This window comes from Hetaerina americana, unplaced genomic scaffold (genome assembly GCF_022747635.1).
Source record: "Hetaerina americana unplaced genomic scaffold, ioHetAmer1.1.p SCAF_38, whole genome shotgun sequence".
Lineage (NCBI taxonomy): Eukaryota > Metazoa > Arthropoda > Insecta > Odonata > Calopterygidae > Hetaerina > Hetaerina americana.
The window spans coordinates 1,785,916-1,806,331 of record NW_027286963.1 but is presented as its reverse complement, the minus strand read 5'-3'; the positions used below and the strand labels follow the sequence as shown (position 1 = coordinate 1,806,331).

The 20,416-nt window shown below is 38.2% G+C and overlaps 1 protein-coding gene across 1 annotated transcript in view; it reads left to right on the top strand.

Annotated features, from left to right (window-relative positions):
* The first annotated feature begins 7,832 nt into the window (after positions 1 to 7,832).
* Positions 7,833 to 20,416, top strand: part of LOC139691565 (uncharacterized) — a 419,909-nt gene continuing 407,325 nt past the window's right edge. The window contains exon 1 of the mRNA XM_071589440.1: positions 7,833 to 8,073. Within this exon, the coding sequence (XP_071445541.1) occupies positions 7,887 to 8,073 (187 nt within the window). The 5' untranslated portion in view covers positions 7,833 to 7,886. The remainder of the gene's footprint in view (positions 8,074 to 20,416) is intronic.

Below are 20,416 nucleotides of genomic sequence, written 5' to 3'. Positions count from 1 at the left end.
CACTCGACCGGATATTGAGGGATCTGGGTTCGAGTCCCAGTCAAGGCGAATGATTTTTACGCTCTGAAATTGTTGCATTGAAATGCACATTAGCGGATGACTCCGTTAAAAGTTACTGTTGCGGCATCTCCCGCAGTTTCTTTGGAATGATGTAATATGTCCAAACCCGATCGTAAAAAAAAAATTATCAAGTGGAAAAATGCTACGATCAGTTATTCATTATGCTTGACTTCCACCACATCACACCTGAAGTTACTCAATTTGGGGTGATATTATGACATTGTATTATTATAAGGAATTTAGAATGTAGGATGAATGAAGGAGAAGGGGAGAAGTTGAAAGAATTGGTAGTTTTCATGTCATGAATTCTGATTCAAATGATCAGGAGTGAAAGAAGATGGTGGAATAATCATTAAAGATGTCCATATTTTTCAAGAAATCTTTCTAGAGTGATGAAAACCTAACTCTTCATATTGAAATACCACATGTAATAAAATATTCATGAATGTTTAATTACATAATTATATCTGATGTATGAGTGTCAGACAGGGACGTGATTGTTCTGGTCATAGAGTGTTGGAATACTGACCAGAGGACCTATGGGTTCACTTTCCGGGGTTGCCTATGGGCACCATCAGATTCACCCAAGCTGTGCAATTTTTCACGTACCAGAACTTAAAATTAGGAAACCATAGGTGGCGCTGTGAAAGGAACTGGACCTCTAACTACCGTGATGCATGAATTCCACATTAAGCCTAATTGGGCATAACATATGTGGTGAGCTCTACCCTCACCCATCAGACCATTCTTTGGGTGGTTTAACATACAGGTAGCTATTAGTTTAATTATTAATTAGTGATAGTTTTTTCTATAATTAGTTTTTGATGGAAAAATCTCACTTCTATAGTACTCTTCCCCAATTAAGGTGAGGTATTATTCCTTTTTCTATAGCAATAAGTTGAACAATGGAACACTATAGTCATAATTTATTATTATTATTATTATTAGAAGTCTACCATTTAAGGTAGGCTTTTGATGGACGAGGACTAAACCCCAAACAATTTCTTAGCTTCTCTCAGCAAGACACATCCTGATTCCCCAAGTTATGATATATCCTTAGCTTCTAAAAGATATACCTCCTTCCTTCCTTCGTCCCATCCAATATGCCTAACCTTTCATTTCCCCTTTCCTTGTTTATCTAACATTCTCCCCTCTATCACAGTCTTCAGCATCCTGTTGCTGATCAAAATGCTCTGCATCTATCTTGTCTACCTCATTTGAATTTCTTCCAACAATCCTCTCTCCTTCACCATTATGCCTAGCACTTCCTCATTTCTTTTCCTTTCTGTCCACTTCACCTTCTTCATTCATCTCTGTACTGACTTGTCCATAACCTCCAATCTATGTCTATCATTCTGTCTTGATAACCATGTTTCCACGCAGTACATAACCACGCTCCATATCAGTTTTAATGAGCCTTTTCTAAACGCCCTTACTCAACATCACTGTCATATATTTCCTTATCCTCATGAAAGCTTCTTTGCCTAATGTATTTAGTTCTCTAATGTCCGATTGACTTGGTCCAAAACACTTCTGAGGTAGGTAAACTGTTCCCCTTGCTCTAGTTTATGAACATCTATTAAAATGTTTAACTTATTTTATTTTTTATCTTATAAATTATTTTAACTTATGCACCTATTTCTTTTTCTCAAAATCCACTCACCATTTTTTTTTTAATAGTCTTAACAAAATTGTTTATATTTTCTCATTGGTCTCTTTAGATGAATATCATCTGGCAAATGTGTTTTTTAAGGGCTCTGAAAATTTGGTTTCAGTATTTTTTATACATTGCGAACTTTTAGTAGTAGTATTTAGGGGAGGCGACCGACAGCTGAGGTCATTTGCGCCATTGGGGATGGACAGGAAAGGATGAAGGGGGGAGAGAAACCCGGCGTCGGCATTAGCCTACTCTTAACGAAAGGCGCCAAGGGGTCCGCAGATTAACGTCCCATCAGACGGACGGCGTACTCACCCAAAGTACCCTCCACAAAGCAACTCAAGTAGGGATCAAGATACCTCTGAAAAATATTCAACACCGCCGGGATTTGAACCCGGGCCCTCTAGGTGGGAAGCCAGTACGTTAGCCCCTGCACCAATCCCAATCCCTCATTGTGAACTTGAGGTGAGTGTAAAGACACAGGTGACTTAAAATAAATGTTGATTGAAAATAAAAAAAAAAAAATTTCCTATGAAAAGTCCCCTAGCACTCTGTCTAACTAGTGATACAGAAAGCCTTTCTTCCAAGAGGTTATTTTTGACATAATGACCTTGCTGGCCGGTGACTTCTTTGCATTTCATCTCCCAAAAATCCCATCTTAAACAAAAAACAAAAACTCTACCAAAGGCAAAATGTATCTTGCGTTTTCTGTGACATGTTAGATTCTTGAACATAGTCTCACCTGTCCAGTGGCTTTGCTCTGAGGCTATTTTATTATCAAGGTGCTTGTTTCTTTCTTGGTCTGCTTGGGTTTCCCTTGGTAGGTTTTTTACCAGGTGCATGGTTTTCCCAAGTGGATGCAATGAAGACAAGTGAGGTGAAACACTGCATAAGGTAGTGCCAAATTCCTGCTGCCAGACATTGCCTCAAACTTCAGTGGGCCCCATCTTACCCCTTCTGGGATCTTGGATCTCAAAGTTACAAGTCTGTAAGCATTGTTAGTTTGTAAATCTTTATAAAAGTACATATAGCATCCATCATAATGCATAATGGGCTACAATTTAATAAATATTATTATCATTACTAGCAAATACGTCATCTACTAATGGTAATAAATGTTGCCGTATGAGTCTCTTTCCAATATTGCACTGGATGCTGGAATCAAAGTTTAATATTACTCTTAACACGCTACAAATTAGGTGTTTATTTCTCTTTTCAACTCTGTATTCTAACACATTTTAAGGTCTCATATTTAAATATGCATTGCATAAGTGTAAAAATGTTGTAACTTTCTCTGAAGTATTTTTTTAACATATTCTCATATCTAAATTTGGGTTGCGGTAGTCCAGTGGGTAGAGCATTGCACTACTAACCGGAGGACCCGGGTTCGATTCCCGGGCAAGCCTCTCCGAGCACCTGCAGCTCCACCCAACCTAAAGTGATTTTTCGGGTACCAGGTCTTCCTGGGTAACCATAACCGGCACAGGGAAAGGAACTGGCCCCCCTACCCTGATGTTCGAATTTCACACGCCGTGTAGGGCTTAGTACTGGGTGAACTCTACCATCACCTACCAAACCGATCTTCGGGTTGAGTTCTGTGTTTATTGTTATAGTTTTTTTAATATTTGAATATGAATTGTGTCAGTGAAAAAATGTTGTAACTTTCTTTGAAGTATTTTTTTAACATAGAACTTTTAAAAATACAAATAATCAAAGTGTTTCTCCTTTTTATGTGTGTATTCCAATTGCTGAGTGGTTTATTTGGAGGTAAAAGAACTAATACAAGGTCCTGCCTCAATTGCTCTGCTTAGGTCATGTTGATAAACACACTCAAAATAACATTAGAATGTGCAGAATCAACTCATAAAAGTGTTGAAAAAACATTTTTCCCACAAATAAGAGTGATGATGTGTACATATTATGCGATGAAGCTGTAGAAGGTGTAATTACACAGTATTACTGACTATAGACATAAGATTTATATGTTTATTAAAGGGGGTTGAATTATAAATGTGATTTCAAGAAATCATGAAATATGAAAGGCTAAATTTATTAGAAATATCAAAAGTTAACAGGAAAATCTATTGTCGGATACATATTTAAGACCATTTAAATGGCATGTCGTTTCAAACTGACGCTTCTAAAAGATGGCAATTCACATTATCCATACACAATGCCTTAAGCCCTTCAGTGATGAATTGATTTTTTCCAAGTCACAATTGCAGGGGCGTATTTTTTAATTGATTGGTTTTTTTAAACCATCTTTGACCAGGGGATTATCCCAGGATTGAATGTTCTATGAAGTAAAGTAAGACCTGGAACTTGTCTGGGTGTACAATTCATGAGGTTAAGACATTATTCAGAAGACTTTTAATGTGATTTGTAGCTTCAAGGAATGCCTTCCAGGTATAGGTCCCAATTAGCCAAATACTAATTAAGGGGATTTGTAATTTCTACTGTTCAAATAGTGCACACGAGAACTAAGCATTTTTCCAGATCATAATCCAACTTCAGTTGTAATGAACTGCATGAAATACATTAACAAAAATGGGAGATGTGCAATGACAATATGGGTTGTGCATTGAATGCAGTATTTCAAGAATCTTTATTTTTTTATAATAATACTTTATTCATTTCAAAAAATGGTACAACCATATTACATGTCGTCAATATAAATAATACTTAATATATAAACATAAGTTCTTAAATGTGATTAAGACTATCACTTAAGAATTCATCCAATGAGTAAAGTGGGTGAACAAGTAACCAGGTATATACCCTATTCTTGAAACTCTGGATACCGTCTGATTTCAAATGAGTAGGCAGAAAGTTATACAGCTGTATTTTCATATTATGAAATGTGTTGTAAGTTGATTATAATCTACAATAAGTAGTATTTAGATTTGATTTACCTCTTGTTGAGCAGTTATGGATGTTAGATATTAATTGGTAAGTTTCTAGATTAACTTTCACATGAATCAGAGCCTTAAAGATATTATTATTAGGTAACCTACTGGTTAAGGTAGGTTTTTGGATGGACAAAATTACTAATTAAATAATTCGTGAGCACTAGCAAAACACAACATCCTACCATCAGGTCCCTCTTCAGCTCTGAGTACTTTCTTCCTCCCTTCATCCCGTTCAACATCCCTATCCTGATCCTTCCCTTTCCTCTTTTGCCCAACATTCTCCCCTCTATCACAGTCTTCAACATCCCACTACCGGTCAATACCCCCTTCAGCAACTTTTCCTGCCTCCATAGGATTTCTCCCAACAAATCCCTCTCTTCGCCCACCATACGAAGTACTTCCTCGTTTGTTTTCTTCTCTGTCCATTTCACCTTCTCCATTCTTCTCCACACCCACATTTCAAAAGCCTCCAGTCTACGTCTATCCTCCTGCTTCAATGACCACGTTTCCGCACCGTACATAGCTACGCTCCATATCAAAGTTTTTATGAGTCTTTTCTTAATGTCCTTACTCAACGTCCCTCTCAACTCCCTCCTCCCTGTGAAAGCCTCTTTGCCTAGCGCAATTCTTCTCCTTACGTCCCTACTACTTTGACCGTGTTGGTCCAAAACACTACCGAGATTCCAAACTGTTCCACTGCTCTAGTTTTTGCCATCCCTGTTTTAATGTTTAGCTTAGCCTTTTTCTTTTTAGAGAATTGCATAACCTTTGTTTTATTAACCTAAGATATATAGTATATATATATATATATATATATATATATATATATATATATATATATATATATATATATAATATGTATGTATGTATGTATATATATATATATATATATATATATATATATATATATATATATATATATATATATATATATATATATATGTATATATATATATATATAAACTAAATGCAGTCGTGATTCCATGCAATAATGATCATGATTTATAAAAATTATTATAACAGAATTTTATCATATTAAAGTCATCCCTTTCATGCAATTCTATCCATTAATCATTACAATCACTCAGATCAACTAGATTACAAATTGAGTAGCTTAAGACGTGATATGGTGGAAGTCAAGCATTATGATAAACTGATCATAGCACTTTTCCAATTGATAAAATTTAATTTACAAATTGGTTTTGATGTATTACATCGAAACTACATTTACACCTGATGATGAAAGTCTCTCCATTCTTGGGATGCCACCACGTAGGTTGTTTTTCGATAACAGATTCGCTCGTGTTCTAACTAGCATCTTCAGGTCGAAGTTGATGATGTAATACACGATGGAATGCATCGGAACCTGGTCGTAAAATAAATTTTATCAAGTGAACTAAGATCAGTCATTCATTAGACTACAAGTATTTAATTTAGAAAACTTAATTTTTTAATTTAGGAATTTGTTTCAGTTAAAATCAATTTTAGCCTATCCTCCATTAACATCATTATAAAAACTCATTGAGATATTTTTCTTGGAGCAATAACATATATAGGTTTATGAATAGACCCAATACTCACTCACGAAGAGACAAAAGAAATTGTTGCAATAATTTTATTCTATTTTATGCCAATTTTTTCTTGAATTCTAATGTAACGTTTCCGAAATTGATTGGGAACTTACTGTAGAAATTGTAATGCATCTCTCTCATGTAACATTGGTGTTTTTTTAAAAATATGTATCTTAGACATGTCTTGCTAATATTGTGATTGCAAAAATCATCATTTGAACACCACAGATGGTTTCATGGTGGAGCATAGGGTTTACCACAGCAAAACAGATTGTGAAACTCAAACATTTAGCATATTTAGCTCTGCCAGTTCCTTCTTCTCAGCTCACTGTGGTTTACAAGCAAGTTCTGAGGCCCTGGAAAGCAATCAGTTTGGGTTTACCAGAGGTATTGCCCATATTTCAGTCTGGGAGCATGAGGTTGGAGGTTAAATATTGTAGAATATACACTTCCTCATCACTCATTGTTGTTGTGTAAAGAATGCTTGCGATTAAAAAAATATACCATATATAACCCAAACCTGCTCATTTATTTTTATTTGTTGAATAAGAGGTTTTCTATGTGGTATAGACATTTAGCGTTCAGTAGCATATGGTATATACTGTTCCAACTAATGCTATCAAATTTTAAATTTGAAAACGTATTGCAGATTGTAGCTGTTTTGTATTGACAAGCTGTGAATTTCTCATTACAACTATCAATCTTGAGCTCTAATTCTTGCTTTTAAGCCTTTATTTTTATTATTTTTGTTTAAATAACCCATCCTTCATAAATAATTCTGTTATATGTACTTCCTGTTTACATTTTGCGAAGTGTTTTTATTTTTGGAGTGACAACGGCCATGTTTGACAATGCTATTCATATAATTTTTGTAAATCATGAAATAAATATTCAAGGAAAAGTTGCAATTGATAATGTACTTTAATATTTTGGCCACTGTGCAAAACCAAATAATTAAAGTAGCTTTCTATTAGATGGATTGATAAGTATTTAGTTATTAAGTATATAAGTAACAATCACTATATTATCTGTTGAAATGAACAATTATTATATTATCTGTTGAACCGAACACTTATTTTTACCTAAATATCAATTAGAATTACTTAGAACATTTTCATTGACGCACAGGTACTCATTTTTCAATGGAATACCTACCTCTGTATACTTTTATTTGTGCTGTTAAAACTTTGGTTTTGCTGATTAGGTGCTATTTATTTTTGAAGTTTTTAATATGTGGGTAATGTAAGAGATCATTATGCATTCTATTGTTTTCTCAAATATTTTTCTCTTTTTTTAATGCGTAGGAATCAGAAAACATTAATATCAACATGTAAAGAAACAATATTAGCACAAGCATCATAATTCACTTCTGTTATTTTTAGGTTTAAAAAAGCATGCACAGGATTTAATTCCATGAGAAAATCTTTTGTTGAAATTTATTAAATCCATATTACACAATCAACGACGAGCTTTGCTGAAAATAAGGTTAAATGTCTGAATAACTTGGGTGATCATCGTTATGGCATCATCAGAATTCCCGCCTTCAAAGCGCACATGCGCCATCTGTGGAATATTGGCGCTCTTTTGTTTTTTCGGCTCGTAGCAGCTGACCTAGCCGAACAGTATCGCCTTGTCTACTGTGAGTGGTGAACGTGTGAAGGAGTGTAATGTTATTATTTCGATTTGAGTATGTCTTCTAAAGCGTTTGGGTCTAGAAAGTTTTATACTTTGCCAGAAGACTATCCTCACTCAGATTCTGAGATTGTGAAGTCGAAATCTAAAAAGTGTGAAGACTCAGAAAAGCTGATCAAGTATATCGAAGAAAATGTAATCGGAAGGGAGACAACTTTCTCGGGGCCGTTCGGTCGTCGCCGAGGTAAGTTTACAAACATCGCTCGATATGTTTACTAAATTGAAGAACGTTTGTCGCGTTCGTGATGTTGTCTGTCAATTGTTGGGATTTGAGATGTCGAAAATTCGGGGCATATTCGAATGATTACTTGTCGCAGTGATGAAGCGCATAGTGACTAAAAAGTGATTTACAATATGCATGTAGAAGGGATGACATTGGAAAACGTGTCGTTTAGGATGTCTTTTGAAAAGAAAAATTTTTAATTGAGCTTATTTTAGAATTGCATTTATTTCTATGTCGGCATTACGTCATTTTTCCTGAAGAGAAAGAACATATTTTAAGGGTTGTTACTTGTTAATTGAATTGTATCCTATTTCTAGGAATACCTTGTAGGAAATTTTTATTAATAATCTGGTTACTATTTAAGTTTGAAGCGTTCATTAGCTCTTGTACAACTGTCTTACATTTTAAAGTTTCTTGTACGGTATTCATCTTACGTCATTTTCTCCTTGGAATGCATGACTTTCACAGCGAACAGCATTCACAGGTCCGTAATATCGTAGCATTTCCATCATTTCAAGTTTCCCTAAGTTGTGCAGTATCGAAGAAGAAAGAATCAATAATATTTAACCGTTTTCAAAATCTTGAATGCCGATACCAGTCTTGTGTTACGGTGTAAATGTATCGGCGGAAGGGATTTACTTTGCAGAAGGGGGGCTATGTTTTTAAACAGATAATTGTGAATAATTTATCATAGATTTTGGTAGCCAAATGGATGTATTTTAAATTTCAGAGCGGCCACTTATAAATTTTAGAATTAGTTGTGTGGTAATATATAATTATTGTTAGGTCTTACCATATTGTCGCGGCCCGTGAATCACAATCAAAATATTGTTTGGGTTTCTCTGAGACTTTGTCTCTTCAAATTGGCGTTTCAATATACTTTTTTCATGTAACTCTTCGCCTCTTTGGCTGTTGATCCAAATGCCGTCGGATGAATTGTTTTTTTTTCGCCATAGCGGCTTATCAAATCTAAAGAAGGAATATGTATGTCAGTTATCGTCGACTTCTCTCGTCGCTTTGTTAGAAGCTCCTTCCAACTGTATTGCAGAAAAGATACCAAACTATAAACTGTTGTTGGATAGTATAACTTTGATCTTATTTTTTTCTTTTTAACCTACTAGATGATGTGTATTATATCTGATAGTCGATATTAATAAATATCAGCAGATTGAACTGTGTTGGGTTAAAATGCTTCAAATATAGGAATGTACTTCTCGTGAATTTGTCTTTGCACAGAGGGTAATTTAGGCTGATCCACGGCCGCACGCTGTTCTGTAAAATAATCTACGAGTTCTTTTCTGTGAAAGTGTAGCCCGCCGGCTTTCGAAACAGCGTGGAGTGAGGATAGCAGTGAAACGGTCCAGGAAGCTGGGGGAATTTATTCGATTACTGCTGGTTGCCGCAAAGACAACGCTATGGAAACTCATTTGACTGATATGTGACACTGTGTGTTAAGAGCTTCTTAAGATGTTGGATTCAACAGTGAACGTGACCAGCGGATGTCGCAGACATAAAGAGATGACTCTTCACCTTTTTACCGTTCTACCAGATGGATTTCTCTTTCGTGAATTTCAAAGAATGAATGGCATTTTATCTGAGTTATGAGGGGAGAGATAATAACGAAGGGGATCCGGGAATTCCGGCGTTTGCATGGCGTATTTTAAAGACACCGAATGGTTTTCGAAATTTTAGGTTTATATGACAAGCATGAACATTGAATGGTCGTAAAACGTTGGATGGTGGCAAGATAAAAGTGTCGTGGGCAGGTAGGACCGTTCACCTATTTAAGAAGTCATGTAAGAAGAAGGTGATGATCAAAGTAGTAGTAAGTGCATAAAATGAACAATCATCTTTTGCGAGGAAGCCTTAGCAAAGAGGGAGGAACTGAAGGAAGTGAATTAGACGTAATGAAAATATTAGTGAAGACTACAATGTTAGGCGTGGTACTATACGGCGTGGAAACATGATTTTTAAGGCAAGGGAATGAGTGTTAATTGGAGGCTCTTGAATTAAATGTGTCTGTTGAGGAGGACGGAAAAGGTGAAATGGACGAAAAGAAAACAAAGCAAAATACAAGTAGGCATGGCGGAGGAAGGAGAGCATGTTATTTGGGGAACTTCAAAGGATGCAAGAGAAGCTTGAGGATATTTTGATTGTCGATGGATTGCTGAAGACACACATATGTGTGTCTGTGTGTGTATATATATATATATATATATATATATATATATATATATATATATATATATATAATATGTGTGTATGTATATATATAGTGTATATATATAATATATATAAACATTTGGACGTCACAAAAGCACACATAAATGAAATATGTTGCACGAAGATGACACATTTTGGAAAGTTTAAGCTTTAAGACTCAGTCATTCACACACACACACACACACACACACGTATATATATATATATATATATATATATATATATATATATATATATATATATATATCTATTGGACAGCAATAAACAATTAGAAACCCATAAAAAAATCACTCACAGGTTATTTCTTGATCATTTCGACGGACTTCTGCTCCGTCTTTATCCGAAGATCATTACTTCTATGTCTTCCGAAGAAGACGGAGCGGAATTCCGTCGAAATGATCAAGAAATAACCTGTGAGTGATCTTTTTATGTGCTCTTAAATTGTTTGTTGCTGTCAAAGTTTGTTATTCAACACTTCCGTGTTATTTAGACGAAATCATCTATATATATATATTTGGGGCGAGAATAAAGTCTGCCTGCGAAGCCGAAGGTGTGTGTTTGTTTGCTAGTATTTGGTTTTGTTTGTGTTTTGCTAGGATACGGGATTCTCACGAGGTTGGATCGATTGCCGAATTAGATCGCGTGCAGCGTAGAGGAGCTAGATTTGTAAAACGTTGTTATGATAAACTTAGTAGCGTATCTAAAATAAATATATGAGAGGAGCTAGACTGGGAATCACTCAATGCAGCGAAGGTTAAAACTACAGATTGAAGCTCATGCATAAATTTTAAGGATGTCTCTTTAGCAGTGATGTTGAAAATGTATTATTACCCCCATCGTACTACGTTAGGAGAGATCATGTGAATAAAATTAGTAAGTGTGGAACAGATAGATTTAAGATGTCATTTCTCCCACGAACAATGAAAAAAAATACTTACCCCCTAGCGCGGTCGGACAATTTTCTTCTTCTCTCTTATCGTTCGTGGGAAAAATTACATCTTAAATCCATCTGTACTACAATTAATATCTCTAATTTTATTTACCTGGTTTCTCCTAGTGTACTATTCTGGGCTTATGATACCTTTTCAATATCATTGCTTAAGAAGAATCGTTGCTATTTATCCACGAGATATAATCTGTTACCTTCGTTCCGTCAGTGACTCTTAACCTAGTTCCTCCAACAATACTCGTAGTCTAGGATACTTCACTCAGTTTATCACAACAACGCTTCCAGCTCCAATTCGCTGCACGGTAGTTTCTAGCGAAGCACTCTTGTGAAGGGTATCCATAGGTGAGTAATCTTTTATTAGTCGCTTAATTATCACTTCTACGACAGACCCATTTCCGTCGGGTAATTGTTTGCGTACGCGCATGGAGCCCAATTATCATCTCCCGTCTCCATCTTTGCTAATGGGAACATCCGTTGCCATAGCCACCGCGAGATGAATTGAAGTCGCGTCGTGCGCTCTGCGTACATGTATGTTTATATGTAGCATAAAGAGATGAGTTTGAACTCTCTCTCTCGACGCGCGACTGTTTTCAGTTTTTTCGGAAAGCGGCTTTTATTTGTTTTTTTTTGGGACGGGGGGTGGGGGGTTGTGACGGATGATGAAAAACTGTTGTTTCCCTACGTTGTTTTTAATCTTCAAGGCCCTTAATCGGAACGTGGATGAATTGCGGTGGCAGACGAGGAGGATTGTGGGAAGGGGTTCTGGTGTCGGTGACGTGTACCCCTCCCTTCCCCCAGTTTATGTCTCCCCCCTCCTTCCCCTTTTCGTTTGAAAGATAAGACTGCGAAAAAAAAGCTGCTCGCGTCGACATTACATTTTATGCTCACATCGTGCTCTGACGAAGTACTCGCTAAGGGAGTGACGTTATGGATTTTCATGACGACATCGTCCTCTTTCCTCTCCCCTCCCCTCTCTCTCTTTCGTTATAGAGCTGCTCTATTTTGCTCTCTGAAAAATCTGCTATTGACAAAAAAAAAACACGTTCCATTGTTGTATTTGATTGAATTTATTGACCGTCATCTGTTCCCTCGTGACCTAACCTACAACAAATAAGTGTCTTGGCAACACATTCATTCCTCAATCGGAGACTTGATCACACTTTTCTTTCTGTAGCAGTTTTTGGAACTGATAGGATTTCTTGCAATACTCCTTCCACATCAAGTTGTTCTTGTAATCCTTTCGCAAACAGTTAGCCGTCGCAACAAGAAGGTGTGGCAGGGGGTGTCATAAGATCATCCGGCATTGAAGTAATTGTTGATTAATGTAATTGGTTAAGTTCAACTAAGCTATATAATGTTCCCTAACGTTTTCGAGTCTAGTTTTCATGAGGAAAACACAGTATTCTCATGGCGATCGATTCGGTAATAAATTTTACCTATCATTGGTCTTGCCTTGCTTTACTTAAATAATGTCCGTGTCAGCGTTAAATTCAATTGGTTTGTTATTTCTTTGGAGTAAGTTATGGTTGAGTGTATGCCAGGCTTTCATTGTTTCCTATCCGGGGATATCCTATGATATTAATGGACCACGTTGTGTTTATTGTTGTGTTGCGTGTATTTAATTGGTTATTTCGGAAATATTAGATTTTTCATTTGTGCGAGGGGTGTACAAAAAGTAACCTCCGTTTGCGTGTAGAGAGCGAAGTATTGGGGGGGAACCGAATGTTTGCTATACTGACACACACACAGGCACACGACAGGGCAGTACGCCTCGAGCTGCAGTGTTCGGAAGACCGAGCCGCTTGTCGTTTGTTTAAAATAGCGAGTCAAAATGAACAGTACAATTTGAAATCCCGCCAAAACTGAAATCCATTTTAGTGATAAGTTTTTCACTGGCAATAATAAACTTCAAAAGTTAGGCTACGACACGTTTTGTGCTCGTCTCCCCGAGGAACTTCCAAGATACCGTCTGATCGGTGATTAGCTGCGCGATCTCAAGGCTGCAGAATTTTATGCTGTAGGAAGTTGAAGACTAGTTCTGAGATATGAAGAATGTTGAAATCTGTCTGGCCAATATGTACGAAAACAGTGGAGATATGTAGTTTTTAGATGAAAATGATAAATTTTGTACCAGACTGTATTTTGTACGCTCTACCCCCTGGACTACCGCGACCCACACACACACACACAGATATATATATATATATATATATATATATATATATATATATAATTTTGTTAGGTAATCTACCGGTTTAGGTAGGTTTTTGTAAATGATCTGTATCTATTCCAGTGTATTTTTTTATAGCATAACGGTGGTTACTTTTTGGACAACCTTCCTATATCGTTTGAATCCGTAATTAAAACCTTACGCAGAGGGTTCCAACAAATACTAGACGCAATAGTCAATAGGTATAAATTGAAAAGTATTGAATCCAGTTTCACAATAACCAACATGTACCAACAATACGTAATAACATGAGATCTAACCGACGCAACACAACGCTTTCCTTAAAATTTCATTATTTTCAGTCTACACTGCAGATATTGTCCGGTACAATAATACTTGCAACAGTGGCAAACGCTTAGTCTACCGAATCATGTTCTGGTAACTTCTGGCAAGATAAATGTTCTTATCCCTTATCGTTAGCGGGAAAAATAAGTTTGAAAAAAAAGTCAGTACTACAGTTTATCTCCCTAATCTTCTGTTCGTGTTTTCGCTTTCCTCTGTGCGAAGTGGATAAGTGAAATGTTTTTCGCATTATCACCGGAAAGACCTGCTTCGGATTTTAGAAAGATATCTTGGTTAATGGCTTCCGAAAGTCTTTGTCTCATTGCTTATCCTACGTTTACCATTTCGAATTGTCATTTCCACACAGGATATTTGTTAGTTTTAGGGTTTTACCTCTGTCGTTGTGGGAGGTGAAGTGAACACGTTTTAACGTGGAAACGACCACCGATGACGCAATACTGGACGCAAATCAATGCGTATCAACCTGCAAAATATATACACTTACATGTATGCATATGGTTGGTGACGGTAGAGATCACCCATTACTAAACCCTTTACGGCGTGTGAAAATTCACACATCAGGGTAGGGGGGCCAGTTCCTTTCCCTGTGCCGGTTATGGTTTCCCAGGAAGACCGGGTCCCCGAAAAATCACATTGGTTGGAGCTGTAGGTGCCCAGAGTGTCTTGCCCGGGAATCGAACCCGGGACCTTCTGGTAAACAGTCTAACGCTCTACCCTCTACTGGACTACCACGACCCACTATATATATATATATATATATATATATATATATATATTACATATACATACATATAAAAATATATATATATATATATATATATATATGTACATGCATACATACATATGTATACATTCTAGCATAATGTGTAAAAAAATATTTATATATGAATATATTATTATTATTAGGTAATCTACCGGTTAAAGTAGGTATTTGGATGGACGTAATTACTAATTAAATAATTTGTGATCCCTAGCAGAACACAACATATAAATTTTATATATTTCTATAAATATAGAAATATATATATATATATTTAAATATATATCTTTATGTATATATGTATGTATTTTTATAAATAAATAAATATATATATATATAATATATACAAATATATAAAAACACAGATGTAGATTTTTAGAATATAGAGACACAAAGAAAGGACACTCACAATTTGTTATTTTACGTTTCGACAGCACGGCTGTCGTCTTCAGATTCTGAAGACGACAGCCGTGCTGTCGAAACGTAAAATAACAAATTGTGAGTGTCCTTTCTTTGTGTCTCTATATTCTAAAAATCTACATCTGTGTTTTTATATATTTGTGTGTCGCCGATGAGCCTTCCATTTCGAAGATATTTTATATATATATATATATATATATATATATATATATTTATATATATATGTATTTGTGTGAGTGTGAAAGGGACAGAGAAGAAAACAAACGAGGAAGTACTTGGTATGGTGGGCGAAGAGAGGGGTTTGTTGGGAGAAATCCTATGGAGGCAGGAAAAGTGGACAAAGGGGGATGATTGGTCGGCAGTGGGATGTTGAAGACTGTATTAGGGGGGAAAATGGTAGGCAAACGAGGAAAGGGAAGGAACAGGATAGGGATGTTGGACGGGATGAAGGGAGGAAAAAAGTACTCAGGAGGAACCTGATGTAGAGTAGGATGTTGTGTTTTGCTAGGGGTCACAAATTATTTAATTACGAGTGTGTGTATATATATATATATATGTATGTACACACACACACACTCATACATTTTATCATTTTGGCACCGTAAATTATTCCAATGAGACACATGATACCTACATGTTCGAAATATGCTTTTAATTTTGCTGTGGGTGACTTCCTTTGTGTTAGATTTGAACTGGGGTGAACAATTTTAAAGCCAAGGATTAACAACCGCCCAAGTAAATCCTTATTTGCATTTCCGTCTCGTATCAGTAAACTCATCACATCTGTGTCAGAGAAACACGTTTTTTATTCCTTTATCTCCATCCGGAACAGCTTTTCAACGCTAGAGTAGTAAAAGTCTAATTGGATAATTTTTATTTTATTTTTTTAAGTTTTGTGGTCACTGATAAAAAATGTACTATCTCGCCTATTGAAACTACAGGGTTCGTCCGGAAAATAAGTGTTCTGAGCTCAGGAAAAAAAATTTATTACACTTTTACATATCTTAAGCTAATATTCCTCAAAATAGGACCCTTGTGAGTCGATACACTTGTTCCAGCGGCGTTCCCATTCCTGGAACGCTCCCGCGAAGGCATCATCGGGAACCTCTCGAAGACTCGTCGTCGACCTCTTCTCTGCCCTCCACGAACATCTTGTGCCACCGAAAGATCATGTTTCTGGACATGGCTGACTCCCCGTAGGCCTGGTTAATCATACCGACAGTTTCGGTAGAGGATTTCCCAAGCTTTACCGCAAATTTGATGGAATAACGCTGCTTCGGCATCGCGTTCCGTGACGTGGGTCGAAGCGTGGAGGTTCGCGTTAACAGAGCTCCTCACTACACCACAGCTCAGAGCCGACTGCCTTTTTCAGCGTCGCTTGCCAACATATCACCCTCCAATCGCAGCCCGTTAGAGCGGTGCTGGGCGCGCATGGAGCGGCGCGGCCAGCCGAGGAGTCAGTACACTTATTTTCCGGACGAACCCTGTATATGTACGGGATACAAAAGGAAACGAGTTCAAGGTAAGTGGCGTCCTCGGCATGAATTGAGTAATTGCGTTTACACGCGCATATATTCATAAACGTGAATTTGAAGGTGAGGATATTGTTTATTTTTTTTTAAAGAAAGGAATCCTTTTTTGGGTGCAAGTGAAGAGGAATCTTTCAAACTTCTCTCCGCCTGTAACCAACCGATCGATCGATCTTTGGATAAAAAACTGGTGTGTAGTTTTTTGGCGGAGCGCGTCATCGTTCGATACGTTCAGTTTGATGCGGTGAGGTACAAGTACGCAGCGTGAATCACGCCACGTCTAAAGACACGGTCGAATTTGGCGACGTTTCAATAACCTTGTTGATAGCTTCTTTAGGTAGTTGATGCTGACGTCAGCTTGGACGCACCTTCGCGGACTACACATACAAACCTATAACTCGTGATGTTTAAATATGCCCGCTTAAAAAAAATTGTTTACATTTTTTCGAAATCTTATTACGTAGTCATGGTAATGAAATGTTTTTCGCGGTCTGGGTTTTTATACAGGGTCGCACTCAAAAGTGGTAGGACTGATTTTCTCTGGCGCGAACGGAGCGGTGGAGGGGGGTCTGCCTGGCAGGGTAAGGTGTAGGGGGCTCTTAGCAAAAGACCGACACCAACCTCAGTCACTTGCGGGCTGTCGTTGAGTGAGGGCACCGTTTTTAGTGGAGCAAGTTTTTTGTCCGCGTCGAAAAACAAAATGAATCTGAATTTAGAGCAACGTTATTCCGCGAAGTTTTGTGCGAAACTCGGGGAGACGGCAACTGAGACCCTCAATATGATCAAGCACGCTTATGGGGACACTGCCTTAAGCCGTTCCACAGTATTTGAGTGGCACAAGTTGTGTAAAGAGGGTAGGGAGCTCGTTGAAGACGGACATCACTCCGGACGGCCGTCGACGGCAAGAACCGACACGTATGTGGACAGAGTGAGGACACTGCCGACGCCCGACGACCAAATGCGAACTTTTACGTGCAGGTCGCACCCGCCTCTGAGAACGCGTGAAAAGAGTCCGACCGGCCATCGCAAACTGCTGGGTGCTTCATCATGACAACGCGCCGTGCCATGGCGCGCTCGTCGTCAGACAGCTCCTGACCAAATACGGCGTTGCTACGTTGCCTCAACCGCCCTATTCTCCCAATCTGGCATCACCGGACTTCTTCTTCTTCCACCTGATGAAAAGACAGCTCAAGGGACGACGTTTTGACTTGATAAAGGCCGTTCAAGAGGCTTTGTCGAGGGTCATCAATGGCATCCCCAAAGAATCTATGTACATCGCTACATAAAACCCCGCAAGCCGCCGCAAGGGCGTTTGGCGGGGGGTGTTTGGTCACCACCCGTCCAAAAGGAACAAAACCACATGCAAAAATCAACAAATACATGCAAAATTATACCCTAAGTGGCGTATACATTCATGTAAAAATCCTTTCATTCTACACGCCTGCAAATACATATACCATCATCTAACAAATAATTGTACCAAAGGTTACAGTAAGAAATTTATCCAATTACGTGCAAACTAGAATTTTGAAAATTATGATGGCGAAATCCACTACCACGTGGTCATGCAACATACAACGGTCTCTTCCCCAAGGGCACAGCTGGGGAAACTGACCCCAACGCTGCAGGTAGCGGGAGGGTCCCCCCCCCACAAAAAGATATATTTGGTGCAATGGGATCGGGTATGGGCAGATTTTTTAAAATTTCCCTGATCATTTTTTACTATTTATCAAATTCCAGAATCTTAGCTGTCTGATCTGCTAAAATTACCCACGATCGGAAACCCTTATTTACTTTTGCAAAATAATGTTTTCTGTGGAAAACTGGAGTATTTCGGAAAATCCCGCGCCCTCTGTTCCCTGAGATTGTTTATTTTCAAGCTAGTATTTCCCTTTTTCGTAAGGAATGGGGAAAAATGCGCGTTGAAGACCTCGCTTGTCGTTCGCTCGGAGTCGCGGGTTGAGGTGTTTTTTTTCCGGCCGCCGTTGTCTCGTCGCTCCGGGTGGGTGGAGTGAGTGACTTTTGATCCTTTGAGTTTCGAGGTCTTTTTGTTCAGCGCCCACGGGGTCAGCGACCATCAAGGTGGGATGACGCCCACGCCCGTCGAGTTTCTCCTTGGCCGGTTCAGCGTTCTCTTCCCAGGTCGCGACCGTCTTGCTGTTCCGTCCCATCATATACTATAAGGTCTGTTCAAGAAAAGATGAGATTGTTGGAATAAAATGCTTGATTTTGATAGTTACCGTCTGAATCATTCTTATCGCCTTTAAAATAAAGCCCTTGGCTGCCAATACAACGCGCTCCCAACATTTTTTCACAGCTATCGAATTCCGCCTGGAACATTTCTTTCGGAATGGCCTTTTTAAGTCTACGGTACAAGTTTGAAAACAAAGAAAGTCGCACGGAGCCAAGTCGGGACTGCTAGGAGGCTGGAGGACCACTCCCAAAGCTGGTTGGTGCTCCGGGCCAGCAAGTTGGTAACAATGAACGACGTGTGGCTGGGGGGCATAGTCATGGTGGAGCTTGACCGTCTCTTTGCCTAGATACAAAGTGGTAAAACACAATTCACGCGGTGGCACACCTTTCCCCTCAGACTGCTCGGAGCAAACTGGCGACCGGCTGCGTTGGAAGGGCAGACCCTCGGGCATATTTCCCGACCGGTTATACCGCGCTGCCATAGATAGTCCTGCCAACAATAAAATCATGCGCATTACCTCCATAATGAACCTTATATATCATAACCATAAACCCAAGTTTCTTCGCCTGTGACGATTGTCTACTGGAAATTTCGGTTGTCGTTTGAAGGATCGAGCAGTTTATGACTGATGTTAAGACGTTTTTGTCTCTTTTCATCCGTTAACACTCAATCGTGGCACAAATGCCTGTCAAAATGGTGAAACACTATCCAACAATTATAAATCAACATTGTTTGGCAATCTCCATGAAAGTTAAACTACGGTTTCCACGCACTAAATCATTCACATTGTTGACGTGGGAGTCTATTGTTGGACGTCGAATTTCGTCCACTTCGTGGTTCTGTCAAAGTTTGAGGTTTGTCCAGACCGGAAGCGGTTCTAGCAAGGAAAACACTTGGTGCTAGACTCATAGATTCACTGACCAAAATGCCTCTTGAATCATTCTATGAGTTTTGGCTGCACTTTTCCGGAGGTTAAAACAAAAATTCAATGCACGTTGTAAGAGCGTTAGCTTATGAGTACTTATCCGCCATTGTTTAATTGATCAATTAATAATATCGGGAAAGAAAAACGGAAATCGCATTCTTTCACAAATTTGGTGCCTCAGAAGAAATAATCCAAATTTAAATTGTTGGGAGCACTTTGCCATGTATTCATGAGGATCTCGTAATAGTGCTTTGAAAACTGCTGTGCATTCACGTCATATCCAGCTTTCTAACCGAACATGAATAGATGTCACATTTATTTAATCACTCGTCATAAATACATGCACTAAGGTGACGTATTGACTCGCGAAGTCACGAACAAACCTCCTTAAAGGTTTTCCAAAGGTCTTAACAAGGAGAAGGGAGTTGATGACGGGGACTGTTGAGTAAGGGCGTTTGGAAAAATTTGATTTTGGATGGTCGCTTTATTTCACTTTAATTGAGTCTACATAGTATAAGATATGGAACTGAAATTTGGGGTCTTCGTCATAAGTGCTATTATCAATGGTATTCTCCTGGTTAAGGCTGGTTATGGATGGACACATCTTATGCAACGATACATTTTCTTGCCTTTACAAATCTCACAAAACCTGAATATATATATATATATATATATATATACTACCTTGATCAAAAAGTTCCCGGAATAACCACCGTGTGGCGCTCCCATCGTTCCGATTTGAGTTCTGTTTTTTTTGTTAAATTGGTACAT